The 22,209-nt window shown below is 57.6% G+C and overlaps 1 protein-coding gene across 1 annotated transcript; it reads right to left on the bottom strand.

The window, feature by feature from the left end:
* Positions 1-300: 300 nt before the first annotated feature.
* RAC2 (Rac family small GTPase 2) lies at positions 301-21,014 on the bottom strand. The gene is made up of 7 exons (XM_016939115.4): positions 20,686-21,014; positions 18,164-18,235; positions 9,421-9,538; positions 8,551-8,613; positions 7,850-8,009; positions 1,702-1,834; positions 301-1,070 (listed from the first exon to the last, which is right to left on the bottom strand). The coding sequence occupies exons 1-6, from the start codon at positions 20,718-20,720 to the stop codon at positions 1,704-1,706; spliced, it is 579 nt and encodes a 192-aa protein (XP_016794604.1). The 5' UTR covers positions 20,721-21,014; the 3' UTR covers positions 301-1,070; positions 1,702-1,703.
* Between the last annotated feature and the right edge of the window lie 1,195 nt (positions 21,015-22,209).

Below are 22,209 nucleotides of genomic sequence, written 5' to 3' on the forward strand. Positions count from 1 at the left end.
TGATTGGTTAAAAGGGGGCCCAGGACCTATGCTGGTCCAATCACAGTAAATCTTAGTTAGAACTTTGCCTGGGATAGACATTTGCTCTTTTTGGCTGAACTTGAACTTGGAAGGATGAGGCCCTGAACTTGAACTTGGAAGGATGAAACCCTGAACTTGAACCTGGGAGGATGAAGCCCTAAGTCACCTGCCTGAGAATGAACCAGCCAGCAGAAGGCAGAGCCCAGAACTAAGCAAGCCTCGATGACATCATTTGAATCCCTTGATCAAGCTGCACCTGAAATTACGATATCTCCAAACTTGAATCAATAAATTTATTTTCTGCTTAAGCAGGTTGAGTTGGGTTTTCTATTTGCAATAGCAAAAGTCCTGACTGGCAAGGTTTAAAAGTTTGAAGACTCTCACAGGTAAGTGCAGCTCAGGATCCTGTGAGTGGAGCAGAAAGTCTTAAGAAATGGCAGGGGCTGGTTGAACCTAGATTTTTCATTGGCTGAGCAGATATCCCCAGAGGCGTAGAAAATTAAATTTGTTTTATGTTGTTCCAAAAGAGGAGAACTGAGGCCAGAGGAGCACACTTCTGAGACACTCATTTTTGCTGGGTAGAGGAACTCTCTGGCAAGCAGGACCATAGATATTAGAGCAGCTGGCCTCAGGAGGGAGTAAGAGCCCCATCCCTGAAGGTACACAAGTTGTGGCAGCAACCATCTGGCCTGCAGTTTCCAGAGGGGAGTCAGGCGTGGGGTGGGACTGGAGTGAACGGGTAGATGCTTCCATATGCGGCAGTTGGCACTGACGGCAGGAACACGGGGGTGGCTTAATGGGTCCTGGGGCTCCCCTCTGGCCCTCAGGAAGGCAGGAGCATGAGGGGCTTGGGATGCAGCACCTGCAAATTTGCACCTTCCTGGCCTCAGGAGGCCTCCAGTACAGAAAAGACCATCAACGAAGCTCTGCAGCCATCTGCTAAGAAACGCCACAGGGAGGGGACAGCATGGCCAGCCGGGGTGCCATCAGGCTTTGGGTGGGGATCCTGGAGGATCAGACCCATCTAGGTGGGAGCGCTGGGGTGCAACCTGGAAGGAAGATAAGCAGGGAAAGAGAATTTGGGGACATGCAGAATCCACAGCTCTCACCTTCCTGGCTCACAGCTCATTCCCACCTCCAGGTCTTTGCTCAAGGTTTGACTCCCACCAGGACTGCCAATGCTGCTCTCCCCACCTCACCAGTCCTCTCTGTCCTTCTGGTCCCACACCTCCAGGAGGCCTTGTGGGCTGCCTCCAAATCACTGACCCCACCATCTGCCCCCTGGGGATCATAGCTCAGGCTCTCCCACCTCCACCCACATATGTGGGTGCAGGATCTCCCTGGCTCGACTGGGCTCTCCTAGGGCCAGGGACCAAGGCATCTTTTCCATCACCTCCTGCAGGAATGGGCAGAGTGGGGCTCCGTGACACCCACTCCCTGGCCCGGGGGTGGGGGGTTACCAGGCATTCATTCATACCTTGGGCCTTGCCTCTGGAAGATGAGCTCCAGAGAGTGAGACTGGCCCAGGCAGATGACAAGTAGGCTAGGGAAACTGAGGCTACCTCCATACCCACCTTCTTTCTGTCCTGGCCTAAATGCCACTCACAGTGAACCAAAGGCCACTGCTCAGCCAGGGCCTGCTGTGTATGGGAGTTGGGCACTAGAGTGGGGGACTCTTACCCCTAGAGGAGGCTGCAGGTGCGCTTCTGCTGCCGCGTGGGCTGAGGGCACAGCACGGCCCGGATGGCCTCATCGAACACGGTTTTCAGGCCTCTCTGGGTGAGGGCTGAGCACTCTAGGTATTTCACCGAGTCTGGTTGGGGAGATGGACAGGAGAGCCAAGGCCTAAGTTGGGGGGGCTCTGGGCCAACATGTCTCCTATGCCATACAACCCTCCCACGCCATACACCCCTCCCACGCCATACACCCTCCCACGCCATACACCCCTCCCACGCCATACGCCCCTCCCACGCCATACGCCCCTCCCATGCCATACGCCCCTCCCACGCCATACGCCACTCCCACGCCATACACCATCCCAGGCCATACACCCCTTCCCATGCCTCCCACACCATACACCGTCCCACGCCATACGCCACTCCCACGCCATATGCCCCTCCCATGCCATACACCCTTCCCATGCCATACACCCTCCCACTCCATACACCCCTCCCACGCCATACACCATCCCAGGCCATACACCCCTTCCCATGCCTCCCACGCCATACACCGTCCCACGCCATATGCCCCTCCCACGCCATACACCCTTCCCATGCCATACACCCTCCCACTCCATACACCCCTCCCACATCATACACCGTTCCAGGCCATACACCCCTTCCCATGCCTCCCACACCATACACCGTCCCACGCCATACACCCTTCCCATGCCTCCCACACCATACACCGTCCCACGCCATACACCCCTCCCACGCCATACACCCTTCCCATGCTATACACCCCTCCCACGCCATACACCCCTCCCACGCTATACACCGTCCCACGCCATACACCCCTTCCCATGCCTTCCACGCCATACACCATCCCACGCCACACACCCCTCCCACGCCATACACCCCTCCCACGCCATACAACCCCTCCCAAGGCATACACCCCTCCCACGCCATACAACCCCTCCTATGCCATACAACCCCTCCTACGCCATACACCCCTCCCACGCCATACACCCCTCCCATGCCATACAAGCCCTCCTGTGCCATACACACCCCTCCCACGCCATACACCCCCTCCCACACCTCCCACGCCATACACCCCTCCCACGCCATACACCCCTCCCACGCCTCCCACACCATACAACCCCTCCCACGCCATACACCCCTCCCACGCCATACACCCTCCCATGCCATACACCCCTCCCACACCTCCCACACCATACACCCCTTCCATGCCATACACCCCCCCACGACATACACCCCTCCTACGCCATACAACCCCTCCCATGCCATACACCCTCCCATGCCATACACCCCCTCCCACGCCATACACCCCTCCCACACCATACACCCTCCCATGCCATACACCCCCTCCCATGCCATACAACCCCTCCCATGCCATACACCCCTTCCCATGCCTCCCATGCCATACACCCCTCCCATGCCATACACCCCTCCCATGCCTCCCACACCATACAAGCCCTCCTGTGCCATACACCCCTCCCATGCCATACATCCCTCCCACGCCTCCCACGCCATACACCCCTGCCACGCCATACACCCCTCCCACGCCATACACCCTCCCACGCCATACACCCCTTCCCATGCCTTCCACACCATACACCGTCCCACGCCACACAACCCTCCCATGCCATACACCCCTCCCATGCCATACACCCCTACCACGCCATACAACCCCTCCCAAGGCATACACCCCTCCCACGCCATACAACCCCTCCTACGCCATACAACCCCTCCTAAGCCATACACCCCTCCCACGCCATACACCCCTCCCACGCCATACACCCTCCGCCATACACCCCTCCCACGCCATACACCCCTCCCACGCCATACACCCCTCCCACGCCATACACCCCTCCCACGCCATACACCCCTCCCACGCCATACACTCCTCCCATGCCTCCCATGCCATACAAGCCCTCCTGTGCCATACACACCCCTCCCACGTCATACACCCCCTCCCACGCCTCCCACGCCATACACCCTTCCCACGCCATACACCCCTCCCACGCCTCCCACACCATACAACCCCTCCCACGCCATACGCCCCTCCCACGCCATACACCCTCCCACGCCATACACCCCTCCCACGCCATACACCCCTCCCACACCATACAACCCCTCCCACGCCATACACCTCTCCCACGCCATACAACCCCCCCATGCCATACACCCCTCCCACGCCATACACCCCTCCCACGCCATACACCCCTCCCACACCACACACTCCTCCCACGCCTCCCATGCCATACAAGCCCTCCTGTGCCATACACACCCCTCCCATGCCATACACCCCCCTCCCACGCCTCCCACACCATACACCCCTCCCACACCATACACCCCTCCCACGCCTCCCACACCATACAAGCCCTCCCACGCCATACACCCCCTCCCACGCCTCCCACACCATACAACACCTCCCGTGCCATACACCCCTCCCACAGCATATAACCCCTCCCACGCCATAAAACCCCTCACACCATACACCCCCCTCCCACACCTCCCACGCCATACAACCCCTCTCACGCCATACACCGCTCCCATGCCATACACCCTTCCCACGCCTCCCACGCCTCCCATGCCATACAACCCTCCATGCCATACACCCCCTCCCAAGCCATACAACTGAACACCAGGCTCTGGGGGCCGCCATCCAGTCCAGTGGGGTCACCTGGAGGCTGTGTCACCAGGAGCAAGGAGTTTAACGTCACCGTGCCTCAGTTTCCTCATGTCTGTAATAGCGAGCTTGAACTCAGTGAGAGACTAAGGCCTCCAGGGCAGGTCTGTGTCTTTCTTGGACACATAGCCCTTAGTCTGTGGAAGGAGGGTGGGAATTTTGATGCTTTTCTGTGAAGGAAAGGGCTCAAGCATCAGTGACCAAATCTCTGGGAGCCTCACCTTCTAGAAAATTGCCTTGCCAATCCCTCCAGGATTCTCCCAGGGTTGCAAATAATCCCCAGGAGGCCTGAAGCCCTCATGGCCCCCTCCCCAGGAACTTCCAAACATCATCAGCCCCTTCCTTAGCACCATCCCTGTCTTACAGACAAGGAAACTGAGGCTCGTGGAGAGTATGTGACTCATCCAAACTCACACGCTGGACGTATTCCCTCAACCTGGGCCCAGCTGGGGGCCTTCTGGGAGGAGTGGCATTGGAGAGCTCCTCTGTCCTGCCATGGGAGGCCCAGCCTTCTCCCACATGAAGACCCCTCGGGGCTAGAGCCCGGGGCACAGATGAGGAGAAAGGCAGGCCTAGTTCCCACCCCCAGGGACGGTGTTCCATGACATTCTGCAAAGAGTCCGTGTGACTTCCCATGTCCATTTCAAGCTGCACAGTTTCCCTGAAGTGAAAAACCACAAAACCCCTTCTGCCGAGATGCTATGCAGGCCTGGGGGCCGATGTCAGAACCAAGAGGAAGGAGAAGGGAGGGGAGGTGAACTCTGGGCCCTCCGCCAAAGCCCGCTTGCTTCTCTGTGGCAGGATGGAAGGGGATGGACGCTGGTCACCACCTACCCTGTGCCAGGCACTGAGCTGGGTGCTTCCAACAACACCGGGGTGAGTTCCCATTTCACAGACCAGGAAACAGGCCCAGAGTGGGGAAGCCAAGGCCCGAAGGCACAGAGCTGGGGGAGAAGTCGGGATGGCAGGAGGGGCAGCCCCTGGAACAGGGGAGCCCACTGAGGCCAGGTGCTGGGGAGAAAGGAAGGGTGGGGCAGGGACGAGGAACCTGAGGCTCAGAGAGGATGTCACTCGCTCTGAGTCACATGCTGGGCATCTCCCCTCTACCTGGAGGCATATACGCCCACCAGGGATCATGGGCAGTGGTTGTCATGGGGCTTGGCTGGCAAGAGCAGGGTGCCCTGAGCTCAGCCCGGAGTCTGGTCACCACAGCCCCCTGTGTTGAGGAGGTGTCACTGGGCACTTGGCCACTGTCTCCTTATAAGGGACCACATCTGCGTCCACTTCCCCCACATCCACCAACTGCCTTTTCCCTGGCACCCAGCCACCCACTCACCCAGGACAAGGGTCCTGAGCTGGGGGGCCAGGGCTCACTTTGGCTCGGCCTCTCACTGCTCTAGGACTTTAGTCAGTTCCCCCTCTCCGGGCCTCAGTCTCCCATCTGTCTAGGACTCATTGCCATGCGATGGCTCATCAAGCTGAGGCAGGGGCAGGGGAGCCACAGAGAGGGCAAGGAGGGTGAGGGGGCGGTGGGGGCAGTGGGGGTGCAGGGAGGACAGATGGCCCTCAGCTTTGTGGCTTAGGGAGCCAGTCCACCCCTTTTGGAATCCTGGCTGGGTGGCCTTAAGCCAGCAACATGTCCCTCCGAGCCTGTTTCCTCTCTGTAAAGTGGAGGTGACAAGAGCTCTTCGTCATAGCTGCTGTGAGAATGAAGTGGCTCCCAGGAAGTGCTCAGTCCACATCAGCTGTGATTATCAGCTGGGCTCAGGGCTGCCCCCAAAACTTGTCATCCCAGGGCTGGGGAGCCCAGGTGGGCAGAGGCAGTTGCTGCTTCCCTCACTAGCCCTGCCAGTCCCCCCAGGACTCCCCCTAGGCCTAAGCTGGTCTGAGGCACAGTTAAAATCACTGCCCCTGCCCCAGCTCCATGCAGGGTCAGCCAGGAAAGACTGGCTAGAGGCCAAGGCAAGAACTCTGAGTCACCACCTTATGGAGGAGAGAGGGCCTTTGGGGATTGTCCAGGTCAGCTTATGTGGAGAGGGAGACTGAGGCCCAGAGAGGGGCAGCCACTAACCCAAGGTCACACAGCCAATCAGTATCAGAGCCAGGACCAGAATCCAGGCCTCCAGCACCCTCCACATGATCCCAAAGCATGTGCTTTACAAGGGAGAGGTCAGTGACAGCCAGGCCACAGGCTGGAGAGCTGCACCCTGAATAGAAGGAGTCCAGGGGCAGGAGTTGGAGGGGTGCTGGTTGGTCAGAAAGAGAAGGCAGGGATGAATCCTTGATATTTAAAAGGAAAGACTTGCAGGCTGGGGAGCTGTGGCCCTAGGACAGGGGAAGGGAGCCAGGGTGTGAGCCACAGTCTGAGGCCCCCGGGGAAGATGGCCGTGTCACCACGCTAGTCACAGAAGGAGGGAGGTGGTGGCTGCGGTTTCTCTTCCTGTGAAGAGATGTGAGTCCCCAGGGCCCTCCCAGTTCCGGCAGGGGGAAGTGGGGCGGGGCTGGGGCGGTGGGGTGGGAGGAGGTCTAGTGGATTCCATTTGGGGGCCAAACCCTGGGCCTGCAGAGTCCTGTGGTGAGGCAGAGGGCACAGCTCATATGACCAAACCCAGCTGGTGGTTTTGGGCTTTTGGGCAAGGATCCCTGAGCTACAGACTCATTGGGACCTACCAGGGACAGGGACAGGAACAGAGCCAGCAGGCCTGGGTACCATGCATGAAGCCAGACCCATGGTCATCGCCTCCCTGATGCAGGCAGCCCTGAGCCACTACAAAGAAGCACCCCCCAGCAGTGAGCCAATAATTTGCTGTCCTTCCTTCAAATCTGGCTGGGCCACCTACTAGCTGGGTGACCTTGAGAAGTTACTATATTTCTCCAGCCCAGTGATTTGGAGGCAAAGAGGGGTCGAGCTGAGAAACCAAAGGGAGTGGGGAAAGGGAGGAGAGAAGGTGGTGGAAGGAAATGTGTCACCCTTTAGATCTAATGCAGCGCCACCTCCTCCAGGAAGCCTTCCCAGAACACCCAAGTTTGACTTGCCACTTGTCCTCCAAGCAACCACAGCACCCCCACTCAATCTCTGCTTCTGTCTGCTCAAAGCACACCTCCTTATTTTCAGTATCTATTAATAGATACTACTCATACTACTAGGACGACTACTACTAACACAGAGTGCTTCTCACACACAGGTGCTGCCCTGGCAGCTCCACCTGGAATAAGTCACTGAATTCCCCCAACCACCCCAGGAGGCAGGAGCTATCACTATCCCATGCTTTTCTGATAAGGAAACACAGGCAGAGAGAGGCTACGTGACTCGCCCAAGGTCACACAGCAAGTGCACAGCACAGCTGAGTTCAAACTGCACAGCCTGGCCCTGCAGCCCGTGTTTACAATCACACCACGAGGCCAAGTCAGGGCCTCCCCCGCAGCCAGCTCCCCCCTCTGAGCCCGAGGCCCGTACCAATCTCCTTGGCCAGTGCCAGGCCCTGCGGGTAGGTGATGGGAGCCAGCTTCTTCTCCTTCAGTTTCTCGATGGTGTCCTTGTCATCCCGCAGGTCCAGCTTGGTGCCCACCAGGATGATGGGTGTGCTGGGGCAGTGGTGCCGCACTTCTGGGAACCACTGGGCAGGTGGGTGGGGGGACACAAGGTTGTATGGGTCAAGAGGGGGTGCAAGGCTGTGCGGGGATCAGAGGGAGTGTGAGGGTGTAGGGAGAGGAGAGGCAGCAAGTTGCCAGAAGATCAGAGGTGGGCACGAGGGTGAGGAGAGAGAGACGTGAGGTGGCACAGGGAGGGGAGGCCACGACGTTGTGCAGGAAGGAGGGGGCGCATGATTGTAGGAAAGGAGGAGGCGAGGTTTTGTGCAGACATAAGAAGCAAACATGAGGTTATGTGACAATCGGAGGCGGACATGAGGTTGTGTGGGGAGGAGGAGAATGCAGCCATGGAAAGTGGGGGTATAGCTAACTATCGCAGCACCCCCCACCCCAGGTCCTCTGAATCTTACCCCCTCAAGTCCCTCTGCCAGCCCTGGTTGGCACTGGGGACCCTCTCTGTATGCGACCTCTGCTGCCCCAGGGACCAGCCTAGAGTCACCAGTTCCTCCCTCTGTCCCTCAGGGTTACCTGCCCCAGAGCCCCCAAGGCCCACCCTGTCCAGCTCACCTTGGCGCGGACGTTCTCATAAGAGGCTGGGCTGACGAGGGAGAAGCAGATGAGGAAGACGTCCTGGGGACAGAGCAAGTGAGGGTTGCTAGTGAGGAGGGCCCAGAGGTGTCCCACCATGGCAGCCACCGAGACGTGGAGCTTGGGGCTCCCTGAGGGTGGAACACCCCAGGGGATGCTGGGGACTTAGGATCTGGGCAGAGCAGAGATACCCTTCTCGCCTCTACCATGAGGCTGCTGTTTGTTAGGACGCTCACTAAAGGCCAGGGCCTCTGCGAAGTGGTTATCCTCACATGTCACTCTGCAGCAAGCACTGCTGGTAGCCCCATTCCTCAGACAGGGAAAGTGAGGCTTCCAGAGGTTAAAGAGTTTGCCAACGTGCACTCTGGTGAGGGGAGGATCTGGGATTCCAGAGTCCATACTCCAATCCATATACTATCCACCATCTGATTACCGGCCTTAGCCGCCTCCCTGCATACCCTGGAGGAAGGGCGAGGACCCAGCAGCCACCTGCAGGCATCCTCCACCTCTCCCCTCCCCCAGCACTCCCAGGGCTCACCATCCCGGGCTGCCTCCTGGGGCGCTGTGCAGAATCCACCTGCCCCACCACTGGAAACAGGGGGTGCCAGAGCCCAGGAGGCAATGGGGTGGGAAGATGGGCACATTGAGGACCGGGAACCAATGCAGGGCTGGGGGAGTGCAAGAGGAAGCCCTTCTCTGCCTGGGACATGCAAGGCAGGCAGACTCCCTGAGCTGGGCCTTAAGGGGAGAGGTAGGGTTTCCCAGGCTGAGCTGGCTGGAAGGGCATCCCAAGCAGAGGGAACAGAGACAGCAAAGGTCAGGACTGCAAGGCAGGTGGGAGCAGCACACCGTCTGTGGATAGGAGAGCGGCCGGAGACGGTCGTAGTCCTCCTGCCCAGCAGTGTCCCACAGCCCCAGGTTCACTGGCTTGCTGTCCACCATCACATTGGCTGAATAGTTGTCAAACCTGTGGGGAGCAGGCAAGGCAGAGGTAAGGTCAATCTCAAATCCCAGAACCTGGGAATTGTGGTCCAGCTCCATGTCATTCCTCGGAGGCTGAGACCTAGAGACAGTCTGCGACTGGCCCAAAGTCACACAGCATTTGCAATTGGGTTTCTTTATTTGTTTCATTACTGATTCATTATATTTTTTAAAAATGTAATACAAGTCAACAAGAAGAAAAAAAGATTATCTCTTAATCCTTTTCCTACCCGTACCTGTCCTTTGGAAAGGTAATTGAGGCTGTGTAACTTTTCCTCCCAGTCTTGATGAGAATAAACTTACCTCTCTCCCTATGCTGCCACTCAATGTTTGTTTTTTGTTGTTTTGTTTGTTTGTTTGTTTTTTGAAATGGAATCACGCTCTGTCGCCCAGGCTGGAGTGCAGTGGCACCATCTCGGCCCACTGCAAACTCTGCCCCCTGGGTTCAAGTGATTCTCCTGCCTCGGCCTCCCAAGTATCTGGGATTACAGGCATGCACCACCACGCCCAGCTAATTTTTGTATTTTTAGTAGAAACAGAGTTTCACCATGTTGACCAGGCTGGTCTTGAACTCCTGAACTTAAATGATCCGCCCGCCTCGGCCTCTCAAAGTGCTAGGATTACAGGCGTGAGCCACTGCGCCCAGCCTCAATATCTGTTGAATGAATGTTCATCCCGTCTCAGGCTGGGTCCCCCCGGAAGCAAACCCTGAGACAAGGAGGTGATGCGAGGGGTTTATTCGGGAAGTGACCCCAGGATGCTGCAGAAGGGGAGTGGGGAGGAATAAAGGAGGGGACAGCAGCTGACACAGGGCAGGTGGTTGAGTTGTCATGGCTGTGGACCGCTGCTGCTCAGTCCTGCTGGGGCCACCTGGGAGACAGAACGGACTGTGCTCAGGGCGTCCCCAGAGAAGGCAGGAAGCTAGGGTGCTGTCATTCATCTCCCATCTTCCAGGGAAAGAGGGCTGCTTCCGGGGCCTTTCAGCCCACCCCAGAGTGTGCGTGAAAGCTGTTAGTCACTGGCCATGGGAAGGGCCATGGCAAACGGTAGAAAGACACATGCTGCCGAGGAGATGGTGTGAGGCACTGACCTTGACTCCCAATGTCTCCCGCCAGACCCAGAGAGCCCTGCAGGGCCATCGAACGAGCCTCCAGATGCACTTGCTAGGCACCTACTATGCATCGGGTGCAGAGCCAGCGCTGGGGCCACCAAGGAGTACAAGCCTGATCCTGCCCCCACAGCTGGCAGAAGGCCAGACACGGGGTGAGGAGCCTGACAAATATCAGAGACGGGGAAGCCCAACGAATGCTGGGAGGGCCATCCCAGGGCTCCAAGCTCGGAATAGGGGAGGTTTTGCAAGCCAGTTCTTGCTACACACATCCCCGCGAGGAAGGTGCTGGCTACCCACGCTGTGGAAGGGAAAACTTGGCTCAGAGAGATGCAGTGACTTGCCCAAGGCCACACAGCCAGTGAGTGACCCAACTAGGTAAGAAACCAGAAACCAGTGACCACGACCAGTGCTCACTGCCCCAGGCCACAGCTGTGCCTCCGGGAATGCCCTCACCGCTTGCCCCTGAGGGTTAGGGAATCACTGTCACTTTTCCCGCTGTGGTCCCCCACACAGGCCCTGACCTGGTCCACTGAGACCTCCGGCTCCTCTGACTTCTCCTCCTACTCCTCCCCTCGCACACCAGCCAAGCCGTTTCCCGGGAAAGGCTCACACTGCCCACCTCCCTGTGCTGGTCCACACAAAGCCCCTGCCCAGAATGTCCTTCCCACCTTAGCTGTCCATATGTTCTCACCAACCTGGCCTCTGGCCCCCACACCCTCCAGGCTGCCCACCCCTCCAAGCCTTTGATCCTGTCTGTATCTCCCTCTGGAATACGCTTCCAGCCCCATTTCACTCCCGACTTCTATTCATGCTTCAAAACCCTGCCCAGACAAGTCCTCCTCTCTGGCGAAGCTTCGTCGTCCTCTACCTGTAAAGAGCCCATGGTTCCCTCTCTCAGGTGACTACTTTGCCTTGACCACGAGCAGGCACTTGGTGAGTCTCCACCCCTTCAAGGGCTGTGGGTTCTGTGTGGGCCAGGCCGATGCCTGCTTATTCTCCACAGTCTCAGGCCTGTCACCCAGTGAATGCAGGTGGAAGGGAATTAAACCACCTCCTCCAGGAAGTCCTCAGAGAACGCTACTCAATGTTAGGCTGCAGAAGCGCTAACACTTCAGAGTAACACAAAAGACACCTCTCCTGAGAGGAGTCCCCCACACCCCCAAAAAGTGGGCAGCCCAGCCTTTTTAATACACTTTGCCTGTCCAGCCCTGGACAGAATTCCTGGTTACCTCTCAGTTCCTCAAACGGCCCTGTTCCCGCCTGTCTGGAAAGTGCCTGCAAACAGTGGCCCCTGACTTCCCACTCTCCTTCCTCTCTCCCTTCTCTTCCTCCCCACTGCCAGGCTGGCTGACTTTTACTCATCCCTCCAGCCCCTGCTCAATGTCACCTCCTCCAAGAAGCCTTTCCTGACTTCCAGCCATGTCGGGGCTACCACCCCACCTAAACCAGCACTCCTTGGGGAACTCAGCATCCCAAGTGGCAGGCAATAAGCCTCATTTGTTTGCCGCTGCACCCTGGGGCCAGCCCGCGGTCTGGTGCACAGCAGGTGCTGGCGTGCACCTACTCTGGGTACCACCTACGCTGCTGTGGGATTTCAGGAAGAAGGCGCTGTCCAGGGAGACACAGCGAGGCATGATGGGAAAAGCCACACCTGTGTTGTTTTTCCAGTTTTGACCAGAAACACACTTTTGGGAAATGCTTGGACACTCTCTCCTCTAATGTCCAGCCACAGTGCTAGTGCCAAGAAGCCCCACAAGATTCACCTGTCTCCTCTGGGTCATCCCTGGAATCTCAGGGCCACGGTGATGGGGAAAGAGCTGGGACCTTGAGAAGCAACAGCCACCTTCTCTGAGGCCAGGCAGGGGGCTGAGGGTCTTTGTATGTTAGGTCTTGAAGTCTCATGTGATCCAAGACAAAAGAATCTTAAGTTACCCCCATTAGACAGATGAGGAAACTGAGGCCTGAAGAGGTCAAGGACCTTTCTTGTTGGGCGGGAACACAGAGTTCCTTGGGAAGCCAGGACATCCGGGCTGTGTGACCCTGGGTGAGTGACCTAACTTCTCTGAGCCTCAATCTCTTTAATGTGGAGGGGAAAATACCTATTTCTTGGAGCCATTAGGAGAATCCAAAAAAACAGAGGATGTTCAAGCCACCCCACTGGGAGATGCTGAGAAGCTAAGCAGTCTCATTTTCCATGTCCCCAAATGCCCCTGCCACAGGGCCCCTCCCCAGAGGACCAGAGGGACAGGTGCAGGAATGTGTCAATGGTGTGACACCCCTGAGGGTCCCCCTTACTTAAGAGACCCACAGGCAGCCAGGACCAGAGAGGAACCTTATGCACAGACCACCATGGCCAACCCTCACCCCATTTTCCGGATGAAGAAATTGAGGCTTACAGAGAGGAAGAGACTTGCCCAAGACCTCCCAGCCAGTGGGTGGCAGAGCAAGGCTAGATCCTGTTACCCAATTCAGAAAGGCCCACATGGTAAGCATCGCTGCTATTTCATGGCTGGAAATGGAGTTGGAGAGAGCAGAGACCATGTTTTCATCTAGTGCCTGTAGAACTCTGAGGCCTGGCCCTAGAATGGAGTGGAGGAGGGGAATGGGGCAGGTGGAAGGGGCCCCAGCACCCAGGTATCACCTGACCACCACCAAAGCCCACCCCCAGGGAGGAAGGATGGTGCATTCAAGGAACCCAGAGACCACGGGGCACGCATGGCTAGTGACTTGGGGGTGAGAAAGGATTGATGTCAGAGGGGCACGGACCAGTCAGGTCTTGGTTCTCAGGGCAATGGGGAACCAGCAAGGGGCCAAACCAGACAGAGGTGATGAGATCAGATTTGCATTTAGAAAAGGTCCCAGCTGGGCACGGTGGCTCACGCCTGTAATCCCAGCTCTTTGGGAGGCTGAGGCAGGTGGATCACCAGGTCAAGAGATCGAGACCATCCTGGCCAACATGGTGAAACCCTGTCTCTACCAAAAATACAAAAATTAGCTGGGTGTGGTGGTGCATGCCTGTAGTCCCAGCTACTTGGGAGGCTGAGGCAGCAGAATCGCTTGAACCCGGGAGGCAGAGGTTGCAGTGAGCCAAGATCGCACCACTGCACTCCAGCCTGGTGACACAGCGAGACTCCGTCAGGAAGGAAGTAAGGGAGGGAGGGAGGGAGGGACCCTCTTGGAGAAGTCTTAGGGAGGGGCCAGAGGGGAACAGAGGGGGAAACTGGCACATCAGCCAGGAGGGGAGGCCCTTACCGTGCTATTGGTTGAAAGATGAAGGCAGCTGGAGGTGTCACGGGGCAGGGAGAGGTGGAGCAGGAGGGAACAGAATACCCAACAGAAGGGGTGCCTGAGCTAAGGCAGAGGCTTGAGCCACTGGACATCAGGAGGCACCCACACACACAGCGGCAGGAGCAGGGATGGGGCTGCCGAGAGGCCAGGCAGGAGAACCTGGTGGGGCCTGGCGCACACAGCTAGGGAGGCTGATGTCATCCTGTCCACTGGAATCCCAGGCTGGATTCGCCAGTTTACCGAAGAGAGGATTTCAAATGAAAGTGAAAATTAAGTGCCAAATGATTCAACCTCAATTAGCAGCACACATTCTTCCATGCAGAGCTGAGCCCTGCCTTCCTCCCCGGGGTGGGGGAGGCAGTCATGACGGAGCAACAGGAATGGGCTCAGCTCTGTTCTAGAAACTGGCGCGATGGCAGGGAGCGAGGCAGATAAGGGCCCTGTCCTCAGGGAGCTTCCATCCAAGAGGAGGAGTGGCAGCAAAGGAGCAGCAAGATGAAGTCGGGCTGTGGGGGGGCATATGAAGACAGCCAAGCAGGGTGGTGGGATGGAGAGGGCAGGTTGGAGACGGGGGGCTGCTGTAGACAGGGGGTCAAGGAGGCGATGTCTAAGCAGGGAACTGAATGACAGGAAGCAGGGAGGGTTCTGGGTGTCATAAAGGGGAGTGAAGAGGTTGGGGGGAGGCAGAGATCATCAAGGCAGTCTGTGTACTTGGAATGAAGTGGGTAAGGGGTGTGGTAAATGAGGCTGGGGAGAGGGGGGCTGTTGTTCACGGTTTGAGCATTAAGATGAGTTTTAAGTGTGAAGGGAGCCACAGGAGAGATTTAGGCCAGGTTAACTTTCAGTTGTTTTTTGGGAGGCTCTTTTTATTTTATTTTTTGAGACAGGGTCTCACTTTGTTGCCCAGGCTGGAGTGCAGTAGCACGATCATAGCTCAATGCAGCCGCACCCTCCTAGGCTCAAGCGATCCTCCCACCTCAGTCTCCCGAGTAGCTGGGACTACAGGCATGCACCACCATGCCCGGCTAATTTTTGTATTTTTTGTAGAGATGGGGTTTCTGCTCCATGTTGCCCAGGCTGGTCTCGAACTCATGGGCTCAAGCGATCTGCCTGCCTCAGCCTCCCAAAGTGCTGGGATTACAGGCATGAGCCACGGCGCCCAGCCTAACTTTCAGTTTTAAAAGCTCACCAGGGCTTCCGTCGAGCTTGGTTCTAACCAGGCGAGGTGTAAGGGGGCGCCCCTCTATGCCACAGGCACACGAGGGCACTGTCTTCCTGCCATGTTTCTGTATCCCCAACACCTAGCACGGGGCCATCCACAGAGCAGACTCAGGCTCCCCAACTGCGAAACGGGGGATTTGATGCAAAGAACTCACAGGGCCTTGCCGGCTCCAATATAGGGTCTATACAACAGAGCAGGCGGCAAGAGCCAATCACGGTGCAGCCCCACGAGTCCTGGCAACTGATTGGCTGCTCAGGAAGATGTCAGTTCCGAAGGTTCAGGTCCATCCCTTTGCTGTTAACCCCTCATGGCTGGCAGCATGGGGAGCCAGCTCTCAGGCTTATCTGATCTTGTATCTGTAGCACGGGCCTCCCCAACCCCCAGCAAACCTACCATCCTCAGCCCAGAAGCTCTCTCCACCTTAATCTCAGGTGCCAGAGATTTGGGGCTGCCTGTTTTTCCCAACCCACCCTCTCGCCCTCTTCCCCCTCCAATGTCAAGGGCCCAGTGTGACTATTTTACCCTGCCTTCACAGGGGCACAGGCATTGGCAGTGGCAGGATCCCGCTCTGGGGTCTCGTCTGGGGCTGAGAAACTTTGTGCCTGAAGCCATATGAGGGTGTGAGGCAGGATTCACCACAGAACTTGCAAGACCCAGTGCAAAATGGAAGTACAGGGCCCATGCTCAAAAATGATTAAGAATTTCAAGATGTAGACATCAGAGTATTAAACAAGGTGCAAGACCCTTCTGAGCATGGGGCCCTGTGCAACTGGATAGGTGGCCACATGCATGGAGCTGGCCCTACTGGGATACCTTCACCCAATCCTTCAGAGAGACTTGGGAAGGTAGATCTGGTCGGGCCTATTTCTCCAGCTTCTGTGATGTTGTCCAGGACAACAAAGTCCACTAGGGGCCACCAGGGATCAGGGGCCTCCAGGCTGCTGAGAGCACCTGGCCATAACCTGGCCTCAGCAGCCTCAGCCATCCATCTCAACGTACAAGGGAGGTGCCTGGGGAAGGAGCTTGGGACTTCCAAGCCTCTACCTCTTATAGAAAAGGAGATTGAGGCTCAGAGAGGGGAAGTGATTGGTCCAAGGTCCTTCAGCAAGTGGGTCCTTCAACTCAGCCAGGATGCACAAAGGTGGGACAAGGTCTCAAGCCAGCATCCAGAGACCCAGGGACAGAGGCAGTGACAACACACTGCTGGTGACCATGGCCTTGAGCAGGAGCCGCCTCACCTAATTCTGCCTCCCTGCTCAGGTTTGCAGCCAGCCCTCCCTTGGCACTTAGAGGCACCTGATAAACGTTTGATAGTTGATGGTGAGTGGGCAGGAATCCTTGTTCCCATTTTGTATATAAGGACAGGACCAGAGAGGGGCACTCACCAGCATCAGGACCGAGCTGGGGCAAAAGCGGTTTTCTAGGCTCTCTGCTAGGGTTTCCCTGCCCTCTCCTGGCTGCCTGCCTTCCTCTAGCCTGGGCCAGGGCATCTAAGGCAGCTGAGTAGAGTGTCCCGGGGAGAGACAGCAGCAGAGAGAGCCCAGCCCACCCAAGTCTGGGATTGGGGGTTGGGTAGTGAGGAATCCTCTGGGGTGGGTTGGAAGCATCTTGGCTCCAGGCTTTCTTCTCCCTTCTGCCTGCCTCCCTCTTCCTAGGAGAGCCTGATCCCTGCCCCTGAAAGGGGGGTTCATTAAGATCAAGAAATGAGGGCCCCAGCGAGGTTCTGCATGGACCTTGGCTCTGAAGCTGGACAGGACCGTGTAAGCCTGGGAGGCAAGCCTCTTAGTGGCTGTGAGGCTCAGCTTCCCCATGGGTGTCCTGTGCATGCTAATAGCCATCTCCCAGGGGGATCAAATGAGATCACACATGTGTGACATCTTGCGCAGGGGCCAGCATGTGGCAGGCCTTTGCTAGATGGTGGCTATGATCGATCTTCCTGTGGTCTTTCCCACGATGTCCAAGTCAGGTCAACTCAAAACACATGTGTTGTGTGTAAGGTAATGCATGTATCACACCATGTAGAAGACACTGTGCTGAGATAATGGGAGACCCACAAAGAGCTGGCCATGGCTCCCTGCCCTCCACAGGCTCATAGTCATGGGAGAAATCAGATAAAGTCACTCTGGGGAGTGGAGACCCCTTCGTGGTAGATCAGAAAGGCTTCCCGGAGGAGGGGGCACTGGAGCTGCGCCTGGAGGCTTTAGACAGGTGGATGTGGGGAGAAAAAGCACTATGGGGAGAGAGAACAGCTTGAGCAAAGGCCCTGGGGTAGAAATGTGCAGGCAGTTTGTGGCGAACAGTAGGGTCCGGAGGAGGCAGAGTGTGAAGCAAAGTAATGGGTAATAAGGCCAGGTGGGAGGTTGAGTGAAGGCCATCAGGAGCCTTGAGTGCCATGCTAGGGAGTCGGGGAAATGTCCTAGGAGTGATGGGGACCCCTGAGGGCTGGCCAGGGAGGGGCTGGTGCCTCCCCAGTCATCCTTCCCTCCTGAGTCTGACACCAACACGCTCCCTACACGTCCGATGACAGCCCTGCCTCCGCCTCCCGCAATAGAGCGCAGGGCCTCCCAGGCCTACAGACAGCTCTGTTCCGCCCCCCAGCATGCCTTGTCCCCAGGTGTCCCTGTTCCTTGGAGTCAGGCTCTCTGGATCACCTCCTCCAGCAGCCTGCTTCCACAGAAGCTCCTCTCCCAGCTCCTGCTCTTGCCTGAGCCAGCCCTCTCCTCCACGTCCCTTTGCTTGGAGGCCCAGCCTAAAGGCCACCCCTCCTCCCTTCTACCCCTTCCTCCATACCCCATCCCGGGTTCTGGGAGCCCCCAGCACCTCTCAGCACCAGTGCTGCCTTCTTGGCTGGACTGTCAGGCAGCTCCACTGGGCTGGAGGCTGTGGGTGCCCACACAGGGTCTGGCCCACAGGAAGTGCCTGAAAGGAGGGTCGACTTGGTGATGGTCTCTCCCCTCCTCCCAGCACCCCGCATATCCCCAGGAACTCACACGGTGGGGATGTACTCTCCGGGAAAGGCGTTGGTGGTGTAGCTGATGAGAAGGCAGGTCTTGCCCACGGCCCTGAAAGACAGGAAGTGCAAGAGGGCGGCGGTCATGGGCTCTGCCGGAGACCTGGGGAGGTTTCTGCCTGGTCCTCTGCGAAGACCTCAGCATCCACCCAGCCCAGCCCTCTGGGCCTCCGTCTCCCCATGTGAGATGCCCCATGTCTGTGTTCTCACCCCCGAGAGCCTGCAAGTCATGTGGATGTTTGTTAAAGTGGAGACTTCAGGGTCCAGCCCCAGAGATTCTGATCCACGGGTGTGCGCAGAGCTGGCAATCCGCTTTCCCACAGGCTTCTCCAGGGCCCAGTGATGTGGGACAGAGGGTGCCCAGCAGACCCAGGCAATGCCGAGGGGCCCCCGACGCCTGACCTGGGCTTCAAATCCCAGCTGTACCACCTACCAGTGGTATGATCTTGGACAAGTCACTTAACCTGCCTCAGTTTCTCCATCTAGAAAATAGAGATGAGCCCATCCTCATAGGAGTGTGCTGAGGAGTAAATCCAACGAGGCCTATCAAAGCACTGAGCACAGGGCCTGACGCACGGCAGCAGCCGACGGCTGCTAGGGAAGACCTGACCCTGCTCTTCCCTCTCACCTCCCCCGTGGAGCAGAGCAGTTACCAGGTCAGGGTTTGAGTCAGAGTGGTCTGGGTTCAAATCCTGTGAGGCTTTGGGCAAATTATTTAGCTTCCCTGAACTTTCATTTTCCCACCTGTAAAATGGACCTATTAGGTTTGGTGAGAGGATAAATAGAGAAGGCTAGATTAACCCCAGAGCTGGTACATAGGAAGGAAGTGATAACGCGCGCCTCCTCCACCCTCAGCATGCGAGGCTGGGAGCGAGTGCAGGTAGCTCAGCCGAAGCCCAGAGGCCAAGGGACAGCTCTGGGCCTTCCCCTGCCCTGCGTGGTTTTGTCACTTCCTGCTCAGAGAAGACAGCTCATCCTCTCCTCCTACCATCGCCCTCCCCTGGGCCTGCCACCGAGGTAATTTTGAATGACTGGAACGTTAACCCTTGACTTCCGCCCGCCCCTCCTCCGATCAGATACAAAGCAGAAGTGAACAGGGCAGGGCAGGCAAGGGCAGATAAGGAGCCATGCATCAGAATCAGCTGAGGCTGGTGGACAAATGGGCCTGCCCCCACCTAGATGGGTCACAGCCAAAGTCGGGGCCACAGGGCCCAGGCCAGGAGAGCTGAGTCTCTCAAAGCCTTAGGCTGCTCCTCTGTAGAATGGGAAGGCTGGACAGGAGGCCCCCTTCCAGCTAGAACATGCTCCAGGGTGAGCCTGTAGGCTGGACCCTAAGATGTGGCTGCTGGCAGGCATGACAGATTGACAAATTGGATGTGTCCTTTTATTTTGTGTTTTTTTAAGAGACAGCGTCTTGCTCTGTCACCCAGGCTGACTGCAGTGGCACAATTATAGCTCACTGCAGCCTCAAACTCCTGGGCTCAGGCGATTCTCCCACCTCAGCCTCCCCAGTAGCTGGGACTGCAGGTGCATATGCCACCACTCCTGGCTTAAAAAAATTTTTTTATAGACATGGGTTCTCGCTATGATGCTTAGGCTGGTCTCAAGCTCCTGGCCTCAAGCAATCCTCCCATCTTGGCCTCTCAAAATGCTAGGACTACAGGCATGAGCCACTGCACCTGGCCTGGACCTGTCATTTTACAGATGAGGAAACTGAGGCCCCCAGGGGACAAGACAGCCTGAAGTCACTGGGATCTGACAACTGAGAAGGGTCTCAGCCCAGCCTGCCCCTCCCCTACCGACCCCACAATCACCCTCCCATCCTTTAGCCTCCTCCTTCCCTCTCTGTCTCTCAATGTCCCCTTGCCCCTTCTGCTCCTCACCCACATCCCCCACACATCCTCCCCAACCCGGCAGGCTGAGGGGAGGGGAGAGAAAGTGGAGGGGGTGCTAGAAGGCACATACTACAAGCAAGACAGCCACTCAGCTTATCTCAAGCGACCCCACAGCATCCCCAGGGCATAGGCCTCCTCCCAGATGAATAAGCTGAGGTTCAGAGAGGTGCTGTGACTTGCCCAAGGCCACACAGCAGCACCAAGCCAGTGACGACAGCCCAGGTCAGCCTGGGGACAAAGGCTGAATTTCAGGTTTCCCACTTCCCTCCTGCATCCACAGAGTAAAGACTGAGGCTTGCCTCCGTGGGAGACCTGCCCCCAGCTTTTGGGGTGCAGGTGAGGAGCCCTGGGCACTCTCACCCATAGTCCTGCACCCTCCACCGAGATGGCTTCTGGGGTGGGGTGGGGCTGAAGAGGGTGAAGCTCCCCTCAGCCCACCCCCGGGTGCTCCCTGTGGGCCCTAGGAGAAGAAGGAAGCGACCCCTCCAAGCTGCCTTCCAGGGACGCCTAGTTCTGCAGGGCCAGGGGCTTCCCCAGGGACACCAGGGCGGAAGGATCTCAGGGCATCCCAGTTGGGGGCTGTGAGGCAGTCCAGCCAGGTACCTACCCATCTCCCACCACCACACACTTGATGGCCTGCATCGTGTCCGGAGCCTGGAGAGTGTCGGTGGTGACAGCTCAGGGCCAGGCGCGTTTCTGCGGGCACAAGGGGTGTGGAGGCTGGTGAGGCGCCTGCTGAGGAGCAGCGGTGGTGGGGCAGGAGGAAACGGAAGGGGAACTTACTCAAGCTGCTCCCCCCACGGTCGTTTGCAGGGGGCGGAGCATGCGGTCTGGCAGAGCAGCTGGTGGGAGGGGCGCTCAGGTGCTGGGCTGAGCCCTGGCCATCCCCACAGGCCCCCTGCGTGGAGGCTCCAGCAGGAGATCTGGGGGCCCTCTGTGCTGGGAGGCTCACTTCCTGTCCACGGGGCAGGCCCAGAGGCTGTTCTCCAAGAACTTGAGGGTTCCAAGAATTCAGTGTACCTCAATTCTAAGCAGAGCATTTAATGAGTGCCTGCTGTGTGCCAGGCACAGTACCAGGTGCTGGTGATCCCAGGATGCAAGAGACAGCTGGTCCCTGGAGTTTACACCCTTTGCAGAGAGGGAGGCATGACTTCATCATGGGAGATCATAACAGAGACAGGAAGTGATTGAGGCAACGGGGGAATCTACAGAGAGGACCTCAGGGTTACCGAGATGGAGAGCTGGGGGCCTGCAAGCTAGCATTGGAGCTGGCTCTTGAAACGTGCGCCCTAAAGAGGGAACTCCAGGTGCGGGGAGATTGCTTGAGCCAGGACCCAGAGGCTCCCCCAGGCAAGGGCCTGTGTGGGAGTCCCTGGGTGGGAGGATGTGGGGCGATGAGGCAGGAAGGGAAGGTGGGGTCTGCTGATGGAGAAGGGCACATTGAGGGGAAGTGGCGGGCAGTGCCCCACAGGAGCCAAGCCTATTCTGAGGCCGCCCTGGGGGACCAGGCATCCTGGAGCTAGAACTGTGGCCCATTTCCCTGATGCGAAAACTGAGGGTCTGAGAAGTCATTTGACCACCTAGCCTGAAACCAGCCCTAGGCTCAGGTGACTCCAAGCTCTTCTCCAAGCTGCAGCTATTGGCTCCAGCTGCTGTTTGAAGGGACAAAACCTGAGTTCTGCAGCTCGCAGGGCGCTCCCTTCGCCACGAGGGCTCTCCACGTGGACTCGGGTGAATATTTGACCACCCCAGCTGGCGCCAAGTTCACTGTTCATTGCTATCACTCCCCACCCACACACCTTTCCAGCTCCGGGGGGAAGGGACGGAGGGGCGGGGAGAGGAAGAGCCACTGGTCACCCACCCTGGACTCGTCACTCAGGACAAGCCAGGAACCCCAAAGGAGGGTGCGGAGGGCCAGGGCCTGCTGGCTGGCAGAGTGCAGGATTCCCACCAGGCACCCAGAGGCTGAACCTTTTCAGAGCAATTCACACAAGTTACCGGGTTCACAACATTGACTTTTACAGAAAGGGAAATGCAACTTCCTCAAGCGCTGGGCAAGTCAACTGTTAAAGCTACCAGCAAACCGGTGTCCTTCCTCTGCACTTTGCATACGCTGTGCTGAGACTGTGGG

The sequence above is a fragment of the Pan troglodytes genome, chromosome 23 (assembly GCF_028858775.2).
Source record: "Pan troglodytes isolate AG18354 chromosome 23, NHGRI_mPanTro3-v2.0_pri, whole genome shotgun sequence".
Classification (NCBI taxonomy): Eukaryota; Metazoa; Chordata; class Mammalia; order Primates; family Hominidae; genus Pan; species Pan troglodytes.